Below are 11,947 nucleotides of genomic sequence, written 5' to 3'. Positions count from 1 at the left end.
CTTATCTTGCTGGGATCCTATGACCCCAGCTGACTTCCTGCCCTTTGGGCAAGGGGCTGGACTCGATGATCTCCCAAGGTCCCTTCCAGCCCTAATGTCTATGAAATCCAATGAAATTATTTAGTGAAAAAAAATCATGCCCTAACTGTGAAAGCCCCAGACTGATATTTCAAAACACAAGGGAAAATGTACCTCCCCCCACCCTCCACATCTATAGAGCTATCTGGAAGGTGAGTTTGTTCCAGAGCCAAGGAATACATTAGGGAATGAAAAGAAAAGGGGTTCTTTAGCTTTCGTCTTCTACACTGCGTGCATCTACACATGCAATTAACACAGAGCAATAAACTCCAGCACAAATCACACCGGAGTCAGATGCTCCTGGGCACAGCATCTGCATGTGTGCCCGGGACCACAGCACTTTGAGCCAGGACAGAGCAACCTTGGCTTGGCAGGGGGCCCAGGGGCTTAGCCCTGAGCTTTGGGTGGTGGCATTAGTTAGCAGAGGGGCTGGCTGGGGCATGACGGTTAAACGTAGTGCCCCTGCACTTTAGCACCCTCATGCCCCAGCCAGCCCCAGTCATCACGTATACAGTCGGACCCCCAGTTACACAGTTTCAAGTTACACTGATTCACATAGATATGCTTTATATACCATGACCATGTTTCAGCTTACATAGTACCCCGCTTCACGTTTACACTGTTTGTGGTAGAGCGGTTGTTAGTCTGGAGTCTGCTTACATAGCATTAGCATTACTTGTCATCTCCTCCAAGACTGTCCATCATTTTTAGTTACTTTAACCCCTGAATATTTGTGAAAATGGCGCCAAAGAAAGCCTTTGATGTTGTGCCCAAAAGAGCATGTAAGTCTATCACCCTGGCTCAGAAAATAGAAATCCTTGATAAATTAAGAGAAGGCAATGGCGCTGCGTCGATTGCTCGCCAATACAGTTTAAGTGAATTGACTGTGCGTACCATTAAAAAAGTGAGCAAAACATTAGAGACTGTGTGAAAACAACAACCCCTGTGAGTTTGAGTGTCATTGGTGACTAGAATTCCTCATTTAGATAAGGTTGAGAAACTCCTTAATCTTTGGATCAATTAAATGGCCAATACAAAAGGAGCAGTGATCGATAGCACAGCAATTAGGGCTAAAGCTTTGTCTCTGTATGAGCACATAGCCAGGAGTAAAGGTTTTAATCAGGCTATTAATTCCATTATTTTTGTGTTTAAATATCCTTTTATTATGAAATAATGTTATCAAATCTTGGTCCCAGGTCTCTATCCCCCTGTTTTCCATTGACTAAATGCCTCAAGTTACACAGTTTCAACTTACACCGTGTTTTTCAGGAATGTATCCCCCACGTAACTCGGGGTCTGACTGTACATGCATTTCAGCAGAATAAATGACTCTACCATAGGATAGTACTATCCCCAACACAGTATTATCCTATGGTAGAGTTAATTAATTTACTGCTCCCTAATACTAGCACACGTGTAGACAGTGATTCTTTACTGCAAAGCTAACACTGTACATTTTGCTTTGGACCCATAATTAACAACAATAATCTTTAGAGGTGTTGTGCTTGGAGAAATATCGCAAGATAGAAAAAAAGCTCATTTCCTTCCACTATATCATAGTTGAAGCAGTAGACCATATAGTTAATTAGTTTTCATATTCAAGTTCTGCAAGTTTAAAGATTTTGGTAACTTTTAGTGTTTAGACTTTACATTGTTTAAAATCCTTCTGTTCAATTACTTTCTTCAGTCTCCACATAGTTCTGCTGCAGTAGTAATAGAGTATGGACCTCCACAACAATCAAGCTCCTCAATCTTCTAACATTAGCTAAAAACTTTACAGCTCCCAAATAAAAATCTGAGTTCTCATTTCAGAAAAGAACCAGGTTTCAATCTTGCAAAGGCTGCTTTTCCAATACTTCCATTTCCCCTTCCCCCTACCCATTTCCCAATGACCAGTATATTGGCATTTTAAATTACAACATTTTTTCTGAAGCAAAACTAAAGCTGCATCAAGTCTTTTTTTCCAAGCTATTAAAGCAACTGAACCATACAGTATAAGGCTGAATACAAGGCATATTATACAAAAGGTTAGCCATTAAACAGTCAAGTTAAGTAAGTCAAATGAAGTCACTTCCCCCCATACTCTCACAATTCAGAGCTCTCACGTAGGTCACAAACTCCAGTCAAACCAAGACTCATTAGCTCTAATGATGCAGCGTCTAACCTAAGGGTTATGAACTGCACATTGGAAACCTATTAAAAATATTTTGAATTTCTTCGATATCAAGGTATCTCTCTGCAGTTGAATTTTTGCTTAAAAAAAAACAAAAAACAAAACTCACACACCCCTTAGCTCCCACCTGCTTTTAGGTCTCCAGAGGTTATAGTTTAACGGCCTTCATTCTGCAAGATGTCCCAGTACACAATATACTGTGTACATCTTTCTCACTATAAACTTCATTGTCACATGTAGATTAGCCTACTAGGAACACCAGCAGTCAAATAAGGAAAACCATTTAGAACGCTACATGGGTTTGTAAATGTTTTGGCCTTATTTTGTAAATTATTAAAAGTAAAGACAAAACTGTATCAGTCAAGCATTCCTTTTACACAAAATCAGAACCAGAATGAGTTTTATTTCCCCTCACCTGTCCAGTTGCATAGACCGGAGTAACAGTTCCTCGTAAGCACTGGGTACAATTTAAAATCACTACTTTTTGATCTGTTGCTTTCTTCAGTTCTTCCAGCAAATCTTCTCTGTTATTTGGTGCGTTACCACTTCCATATGTTTCAAGCACAATGCCCTCAATAGGAGGCTGAAGAAATGCCTTCACCTGTTTAAAGTTGCATATGTCACATAGCTATACCAGTATACACATTTGATTTAAAACCCCTTTTTGCCTCCCCCTGCATATTTAAATCAAAGGATTTTATAAAAATACTAAATTATTTTTAATGAAGAGCTAAAAGCATAGCTAACTTGGATGGCATGATTGATGGTATTTATGGAGGATGCTCTCACCTGAGTATACATTCTAACCACATTCAAAGCTGTACAAGTATGACAAATGCAATATCAGAATTCAGGGGAAAAGAAATTGAGGAAGGGTCCAAAACTGGTGGGTGGAAGCCTACAAGTACAGGGGGAAAGAGTGGTCCCACTGGGGAGAAAATAATGTGGGAAGCCAGATGAATATGGACCTTAGCAGGAAATCAGATTCAAAATCTAAAGCACATCAGAGCACATAAAAGATCATGGGACATCTGAAAAAATCTGTAATATCAGTGCAGGCTAAGATAGATGTAGGGTGATCACTTTATCCAACAGTAGGTTGGCTTCCCCTCCCCCCCACCGAAGTCAGTTCAGTATACAAAACATAATTTCTTCAGTGAGGAAATCTCTCTGGAATCCACTCACAAGTGAAATGCAACAAAAAAATCTTGCATTTACAAAGGTGTGTACTACTGGGAGCCTGTTAACTAATAATAAGGGTGCAGCTGTGCAAATTATACAACTGAAAACCAGTTCAATCTCATCTGACACAAGCCTTTCCATGAGAAGGACGCTGACAAAAAGTGATGCTAGGATTACTAACTTCAGAGTGCCTCCAAACATGTTCCCTCAATCTGAGACATATAGAAGTATATTTAATTAAAATGCTGGGTTATTTTTATTTAAGCAGGAATAAGAATCTTATAAAGTAATTCTTCAGGCAGTTTTAAAACTTGCCCTTTGTGAATATCATTTCTACAAAATACAAACGGAATTTTCAAAGGAAGCTATGAACGCTGAGAGCCTAATTCTCTTAGTCTCCCATGGAAAAATAATCACTGATAGATGTACAGTATTTTAAAAATAAACTGCAATTAAATTATTTAATTATTTTCACAGAAATGACCTTGGGGATGGGGGGAAGGGAAGGATGAATTATTATTTAAATGCTATTACCGAGTTTATGCTGGTGCATCACAGTAGAACATCAAGGGATTACATTTATACTTATCAAATGAATATAGAAATATTTATAAACTGAATGAATAGATTTCTTATTTAATCTTGAAGGAAAGAAGTTTACTTCTAGCCAGCTGGAAATTAGGTGTGTACTATATCTTGGTATGAAAAAGATGTTTGGTGAAATTCTTTTCCTAGGAAGATATTTTAGACAACTTAGATATTTCTTTGTTGACCACATACAGCATAATCCCCCATGATGCTAGCTACACAGTAGGAGTTTATTACATGTCTGCCACCTCTCTGCCTTTCCATCTGTTCCTATGCACCTAAAAAGGATGCTAATGCAATTGAGGAATGCTGTTTAAACTACCTGATTCAATTTAAGATAGCAATGGTCATGAAAGAAGTAAGAGGCCAGTTTAGTGAAGGTGTGGATATACTAAGCAGTAAAGAACATCACAGTAAAGGCACATTCTTCAAAGTGATCCAGAGGCCAACAGTTGGGTCTGATTTATCACCAGGACTCCATATGGGAGCAGGGAGTCACGCTACTGAATCCTGTATCAGGAAGAGAATCTTAAAAAGAAGCCTTAAAGCAGCAGTTTTCTCTTTCCAGTTCCTTATATTGTGGGTTCTTTGCCGAAGGTACACGCGCACACACACACTTTACTGCCTGGCAAAGGAGCATTTCCCAGTTACTGTAGTAGCAGGTTCTCATCAAGAGTTCAAATGGATCTTGCAGACAATTTATCATTGATTCCAGGACACATGCATTTCAGATTAAAGATGCTTTGAACATCTTAAGATGGTACACAAAGAGAGTCTTGGAATGCTAGGACAGCCCAGCTATATTACTGATAAAAATGCTTGCCACAGGAGGATGACAATCTTACCAAATTCGGAAACCTTGCTCAAGATTCTTTAATTTAAAAAACACCACATTAAGTCTCCAGTGCATATGAGCCGTTGTAGCACTGCAGCTCTGACACACGTGCCTGGGGGCTAAAAGTTTCCAGAAATAAAAACAAGATGCTTACAGCAGCAGCAGTGATGCCCGGAAAGATTCGGAGTAACGCAACATTCGTGTTCATGTTCGTGTGGACTCGAAATTTCTCAGTGGTGTTGGCTCTCCACACTGTTTCCCAGTTAACTGTTAAGAAGACATCTTGTTCAATATTAAAACTTCACAACAATGTATCAGGTATATCCGTAGCACTTTACACTTTGTTTTTAAAGTTGATGCCGTATGTCATCAGTGGGGCCTCCATATCATAAAAACTAAAAGCGAGGGAAGCAAAAAGCCACCCAATCACAGCAAGTGTAGTAACTCGTCTCACTTGGTTTAAGATATTTCAATAATACTTGAAAGCCACATTCAGTTCAAGCTCTATTGTGCTAGATTTTAAGTCCTGAAAACGCCAAACAATTTAAATCCCCAGGAAAAAAAATATTATTCAGCAGCAGTAATAATTTCTACATTATTACCCCTCCAGGGATAATTTATAATAGTTTAGTTTTAGTGCTGACTCAAGACAAGAAATATTAAACTCAAGGGTACCTATTCAGTTCCAACTAGTGACCAGCATGATCTGCTGTATACCAAATTGACTGAATACATTTGAATATAATCCTCTGGGAACATAAATTTAAAGAGTTAATTTGGTGGGTTTGAAAGGTGTTTGATGTTAAGTTTTAGGCTCTTAACATCACCACTGCACCATGCCATCACTCTGCTCATTACACCTCCATCTGTTTGCAATGCTCAGAATGCTGCAACCAACAGAAGAGTGGGCAAGCCGAGTGGAAGTGAAATATTTACTTTTCATATATTTTAATAGGAACTTCATTGTTTTGTAATCAAAATGATATCAACACGTGTACTGAAAGTCAAAAAACCCTGCATCGTCTCAAACGCGAGATGTGACACAAATTTTGAATGTCATATTAAAGACAGATGTTGTTATTGTTGCCACTAATCATCTCCAGAGTTTATAATGTAGTTACTAATGATTAAATAAAATAGCAAGGATTCAATTAACTGCAATTATGCATTTAAAGCCAGAAGCCAGCTGTTTAACTAATAGTTTGTTTGTGTTCCATTATTACAAGCCAAGTCATGCATTATTGATTTCAAAATTTTATGATTCCAGCACAAGACAGCAATATCAGTAATTCTGACAACTTGAGGGGGAAAAAAAAGTCTGAATCAAAAGGGCTTTGGCATACAGTGGTCCATGGCCTGAGGCATTATATTGCAATGAAAGCAAAGATAACGTTATAAAACTTAGTTCATAATGGAAAACAAATTGTTTCTTTTCATTTTTGGAGAAGCCCCTGAGTTGTATACAAATGCCTTATCATACGTTCTTACACGGTAGACCTTTCCACTCAGTGTTGTAAGGAATTACTCAGATCTGAAAACATTCAGCCACTATTCTGATTTTCTGTTAGTAGTTACAGCTGTTTATCTGCTAGCCAATGAATGTGGGTAACAGCCCCCCTCCAAACCTACACCAAAACATTTTCCTTCCTTGATGTTAAGACATGAGTTTCGGGGGGGGAGGGGGAATGAATCAAGACACACTATCCATATCTGATATCACCTATGCATATACAGCCTTTATATCATACTGTGATATCATCATAACTATTCTGAATATTTCTTTCCTCATCTTCCTCACCCTCCCTGAAAAGTAACAAAAACACTTATCCTCAGCATAAAAGGGCCTCTACATAGGTCCAAACAAAAAAGGGCCTTAAGCACAACGCTTAGGCAGGGGAGGGGAGGGGAAAGGAAAAGAAGGGATTAGATAAACAAATGTCTGTACTCCTACACTGTGAAATAGATTGAATGCAACATTCAGGACAAATATAATGCCAAGCAAACCAGCCATACATCAGGAAATGATCTCCACTGTGCTGGAAGTATGAGAGCAAGAGGGATATATGCAGATTTGGGAGAGCATGCAGAGCTGTAACACTGCATGGAGGTTGACCAGCACAATTCAGGAGCTCACCCAGCTGGATTTAGTACTTGACCAATGTCACAGGCTGTCTTGACTGAAACACACAGAGCAGTGTGAGCATCTGGATTCTTGCAGGCAGGAAAATACATATTAGCTTGACACTGGAAACACAGCTTGCTTCTAAGTGGCTTCACAACAGATGGGAATGGTTAAAGAGACAGTCTGAAACAGGTACCATAAATAAAAGACTACCCTGAATATAAAATAGCCCTTCCAATAATTAGAATCTATATATGGAAAATTTATGAATTGTTACAATTTTCCAGATACATAATCTAATTATTGGAAGTCTGCCTTGAATTCGACCCTCTCCCACTGCTACAACAAGGACAATTTCAATCTGGGGAATCAGGTAGCCCTTTGCTTTCTGCTTCACCCCAACTTTTTCCTCTAGCAGCCCCTTCCCCCTCTCCTTACTGTCGGAAACTGCTCTCCCTGGGCACATGGAGCAAAATTAAACAACAGCCTTGAAATTAAATACGGCTGCAGCAATTTGCATATAGTACCCATACACTTTGTTTATCCAGAACTGATGCATGTTACCTTTCTATAAAACTGCTGCATGTTTTAGCACAGGTACCCAACAAACATACTTCTGAGAAGCACTTGGGTACTTATTTATATGTAGTACAAACTTTTTTTAAATATATCTTGTTCAAAGCCAAATCAGTTCCAAATTCAATTGGGCAAAGCCCAATAGTCAAGTTCCAAAATTTAACTGAGCAGAGCTCAATAGCTCAAAGTTTGTGTGTCTCTATTACCATGCAAGTATCCCCTTCCCAGACCCATTGGTCTGGAGCTTCAGTTACTCACAAAATCCAGGTAGTGCTACATACAAGCCCCAACCTGGAGACCTTGCAGCTCAGATGCCCCCACTATACATGATATTAGTCCAAAGCCAAAGGCTCATGATTTACCATATACAGGTTTCCCTCGCTTTATGCAGGTCCTGTGTGTGTGAATTTGCACTTATGTGATGACCCTTTTTATACCAATTATTCATTATATGCAAGGTAAATTCACTCTTATGAGATCGGTGTGGTGGAAGCCCACAGTCGGATGCTTTGAGTGATGCACTGTAGGAGTGACAAGCACCAAAATATAGTCTCCTGTGTGGATCTGTGCTCCTCGCTCATTGTGTGCAACACATGTTTCTGTAGTTGTCATCCCCATTATAATAGTGCCCTGTGCTTGTGTGTACTATCTGCAGTTGGTAAGTACCAAAATTGTTTTGTAAAAGTGGTAAAAATGGGTCTGGGGGTTAGTACAGTCAAGATCTTGGAACATATCCCTATTTGTTACATTGTAAAGTGGGTTCCTTCTATGCAAATTTGAGTTATGCACCATTTTCCAGGAATACATGTACAGCATAAAGCGAGGGAAACCTGTAGTTCATGGCGCTGGGTCCCACCAGAGTCAACAGTATTTCAAGCCATGATGACGCCACAGCTCAGCACTTCTCCTAATGTGTGTGTATTCTAGATACCCTCCACAAAAAGATCCATGTACTAATTAGACCCCGTTCATTACTAGAATTGGGTATTCTCGTGAGAAATCCTGAGATGCTCCAAACATTTATATGCAGCTGAGGCACAGGGCAACCTGGTCTGCTTCCACCTCATGGAGGGCAGGGCCCCACTAATCACATGTGACAGCTGAGAGAGGGGCCCACAGACAGCTTCTGGGTCAACTGTTTGGGGCCTTGTTTTGTGATGTTTGCCAGACATTTAAGGCTGATGATGAAACAGGAATCATTAGAAATGCGGGGGGGGGGGGGCACAGTTCAGCTGTGGAAGTGAAGAGGAAGTCAAAGTGTATACAATGTAGTGGCTCGCTATGACTTAAGTTGGTAGTGAGGGGGACTGTGCTTAATGCACATTATCATATGTTTTATTCAAATGGGCCACCCCATGGCATATCAAATGTAGCAATAAACTTCTTGGCTTTTTGGCTTAGATCAAGTGTAGTGTAGTGCATTGTATTTTCTATAACCTAGTTGCATTCCCCTCCTCACCTCCGTCCCTCTAATGTTAGTCCCTTGCTCAGGCAATTTGTATTTCCCTACTGGCTTTGTCATTTTTTGGGATCCACAATCCTAAACATATACTGATAAAATTCAATTTGTTCTTACCCAGCAGGAGAAATACCATAGTCCTCAGGCCAAGATCACCTTGAATGGTGTTGTGTAGTTCAGAGTGGAGACTTGTCTAATGCACTATGGACAGGTCCCCTCCCCCCTAACAAGAATCTGCTACAGCCTCCTAATAGAAGAAGCTCAGCTATGTGCTTTATTTTTATGGAGATGGGGGATTTGTCCCTAATTTGCTTCTTTGGCATTTTGGCTAAGGGCAAGCAAGATTCAGAAGCATCTGAACTCCAAGGGCTCCAGACTTGGGGCATGCATGTAGGATGCACGCTTGCCAGTGGTAGTGCTACACAGATTTGAATGACTGAGCTCTGCTCAACCTATAGAATTCAGAACCGATTTGGCTAATTTGGCCTGAGACACAAAATTAAAAATGTAGCAATTTTGGCACCCAGGGGTAGGTGCCAGAGCTGGCTCTAGTCCTCCCAGTGCTGACCTGGTATTGCAGTACCTCCAGGCCTGGTGTCCGTTCCCTCCAGAGGGAACACCCATTCATTTTTAAGGGCCACACCAAAAATTAAAAAGGTTCCCATAAGCATGTTTGCCCAGTGCATGCCATGTGTTTTATAGCCATACTCAGTATTGGCTACACTTAATCACCTTCATAGTTCGTTTCCATTGCTGAGCAAATGCTGCTTTTGGCAGCAGTTTAATGCTACACAGTGTATTTAGTGAGGTTTCTTTGTATGCAATTCTAGCACAAGGGGCTTCTCCCCCGTGCAAATTAGAAGGAAAAACACCTTGTCTTGTATTCAAGTAAATATGGTAATACTGCTTTTTCACACCAGTAGGACAGCAGAGATTTAGCTGACCTCCAGACTCTAAACATTAAAGTAGTTCTTGTAAATGCCTAAATGCTATGTAGTTATATGCTTAATGCATCACAGTTACTAACTACACAATTTGTAGGAATAAAAAAATAAAAGTCTGTGACATTGCAGACCAGAAAACCAGACTTCCAGAAAAAGACTCAATCAGCCATGAGATTAGTGACTTCTGGGCAACCGCAGTGAAGAAAAGAGAGTACTCAAAGCTATAGAGCAGAACATCTGCCTTGCTCTATACCTAGAAGCAATATTTGAAACAGTTAAAGGGGGGGGAAAAAAACCTGCTTAGTTACATGCTACCAAGCTCTGCTGCTTTGTGCCAATTCTTATTGTCTTTGTTTCAGAAACTGACAGCTCTAACTCCTTTCCTCGCAGTGCTGTGCCAAGAATAGGAGGCTTAACTCCTGCAGCAAGGCCAGGGGGTGGGGAGGTTCCACAGATTAAAGTAAAATTAACAGCAGAAGGACAGAAAACACTAAATATATATGCGAAGCTGCTCAATGTTAATCAAGTCTTAGATGCACAAGTTAATCTTATCTACATGCTCAGTCACGTCTGTGCAAGTGCTATATAGAATCTTAGGAGAGTAGCGGTTTTTTTGTAGACCAGTGCATGTTTGATTTCCTACGTACATTTGGGTTTGAAAGAAACAAGCAACCCTTTCTGCAATAAGCACCTATGTGAAAGTTGTCAGCATTCATCTCCTCACAAAAAAGCTTTTCTCTAGGACGGTGCCCAGACAATGCAATGCATGCAATTAGCTCTACATAAACACTATCAGTAAGAACCTGAAAACAGCGCTCCAGGTCTCTCAAAGCTCGATTCCATTCCAGCAAGTCTATTCAAGAGGAAGAGTTACTGATGCAAAGTGGTTAGTGGGGGAAGGAAGATATGATACCTAAGAACTGGAGAAGAGGGCAGAGTCTTCAGGACAGAAGCAGCAGAAATCATTCTCACGTAGGCCAGTAAGCTGTCCTCTCGCAAGTGTGCATTGAGGATGTTTTTTCAAGTCTGGTTCAAGGGTGTGAAGAGAGGAAGGAGTGGTGGTTTTTGTAAGAAACACCCACATAACAATAGTTCCAATTTTTAAAAGCAGCCTCACCTATCCTCAACAGCCATTACTACCAAAGGGACTTTTTAAGCTTCCTTTCCTCTATTCACAGTCAAAAAAGTTGACTTTGCCAATACTTCCTTGAGAATTTACCAAACATAGCTTGAAAAATATCAGCATACCTTTTTCTTCTTTAAAGAAACTGGGAAGATAAACTGTGATCATTTATCTTGGCATGAATCAAAATTAAGACATGGCCAAGATTAGATGATTAAGAACAGAGATAATCAGGATTCCTCTGGTGTTTCTTAAAGCTTCCAAGTGTTTGCTGAAGTATACATTATTGAATAATGCTCTGTGTTTACAATCCATGAACAAGATGTATACAAGAAAGTAACATCCCCTGAAAGAGATGTTGGTTTCACACCAAATTAAAAGAGCCCAGACATCTTTCCAAAAATCAGCATTATTATGTAGGTCAAGATTCTTGTCAATCCACCCTTTTTACTGCCGATCATAAGTTCAGAGATCAGAATAACATAGTTATCTCTACAAATGCTAGTTTTCCATCTTTCAGTTAATACTATTCTCTGCTTTGATTCAGGTTCCAAACCAGAGCTGCATTTGTTCTCAAAGAGGAAAAAAAAAAAGGTGTAAATTCTAAGTTTCCATCCATTCTGACTCAGGCAGAATGCCATGCAAAGGTGAAAAACTCATTCAGTAACTTCTTCGAATGCTTTTTGTGACCAAAAACAGCACCCAAAGAAAGGAGAAAGCATGACTAAGGTTTATGTCCTGTCATTCTGCCAGATGACAAGCCTTCTACGTAGCTGTGGCATCACCTCAGGCTCTGACTCAGCTGATGGAGACAGTTTTAAGAAGTGGCAATATAAAAGTAGTATATATTTCAAAGTATATCCATAC

At 39.9% G+C, this 11,947-nt stretch overlaps 1 protein-coding gene across 1 annotated transcript in view; it reads right to left on the bottom strand.

The window, feature by feature from the left end:
• The window catches only part of ASPG (asparaginase), a 73,539-nt gene that overhangs the window by 31,442 nt on the left and 30,150 nt on the right, over positions 1–11,947 (bottom strand). Inside the window, exons 7-8 of the mRNA XM_019550792.1 lie at positions 5,011–5,123; positions 2,667–2,852 (exon numbers count right to left, since the gene is read on the bottom strand). Of these exons, the coding sequence (XP_019406337.1) occupies positions 2,667–2,852; positions 5,011–5,123 (299 nt within the window). The remainder of the gene's footprint in view (positions 1–2,666; positions 2,853–5,010; positions 5,124–11,947) is intronic.

The sequence above is a fragment of the Crocodylus porosus genome, unplaced genomic scaffold, assembly GCF_001723895.1.
Source record: "Crocodylus porosus isolate Cpor-Errol unplaced genomic scaffold, CroPor_comp1, whole genome shotgun sequence".
Lineage (NCBI taxonomy): Eukaryota > Metazoa > Chordata > Crocodylia > Crocodylidae > Crocodylus > Crocodylus porosus.
The sequence above is the reverse complement of the archived record's forward strand: the minus strand, read 5'-3'. Positions and strand labels throughout refer to the sequence as shown.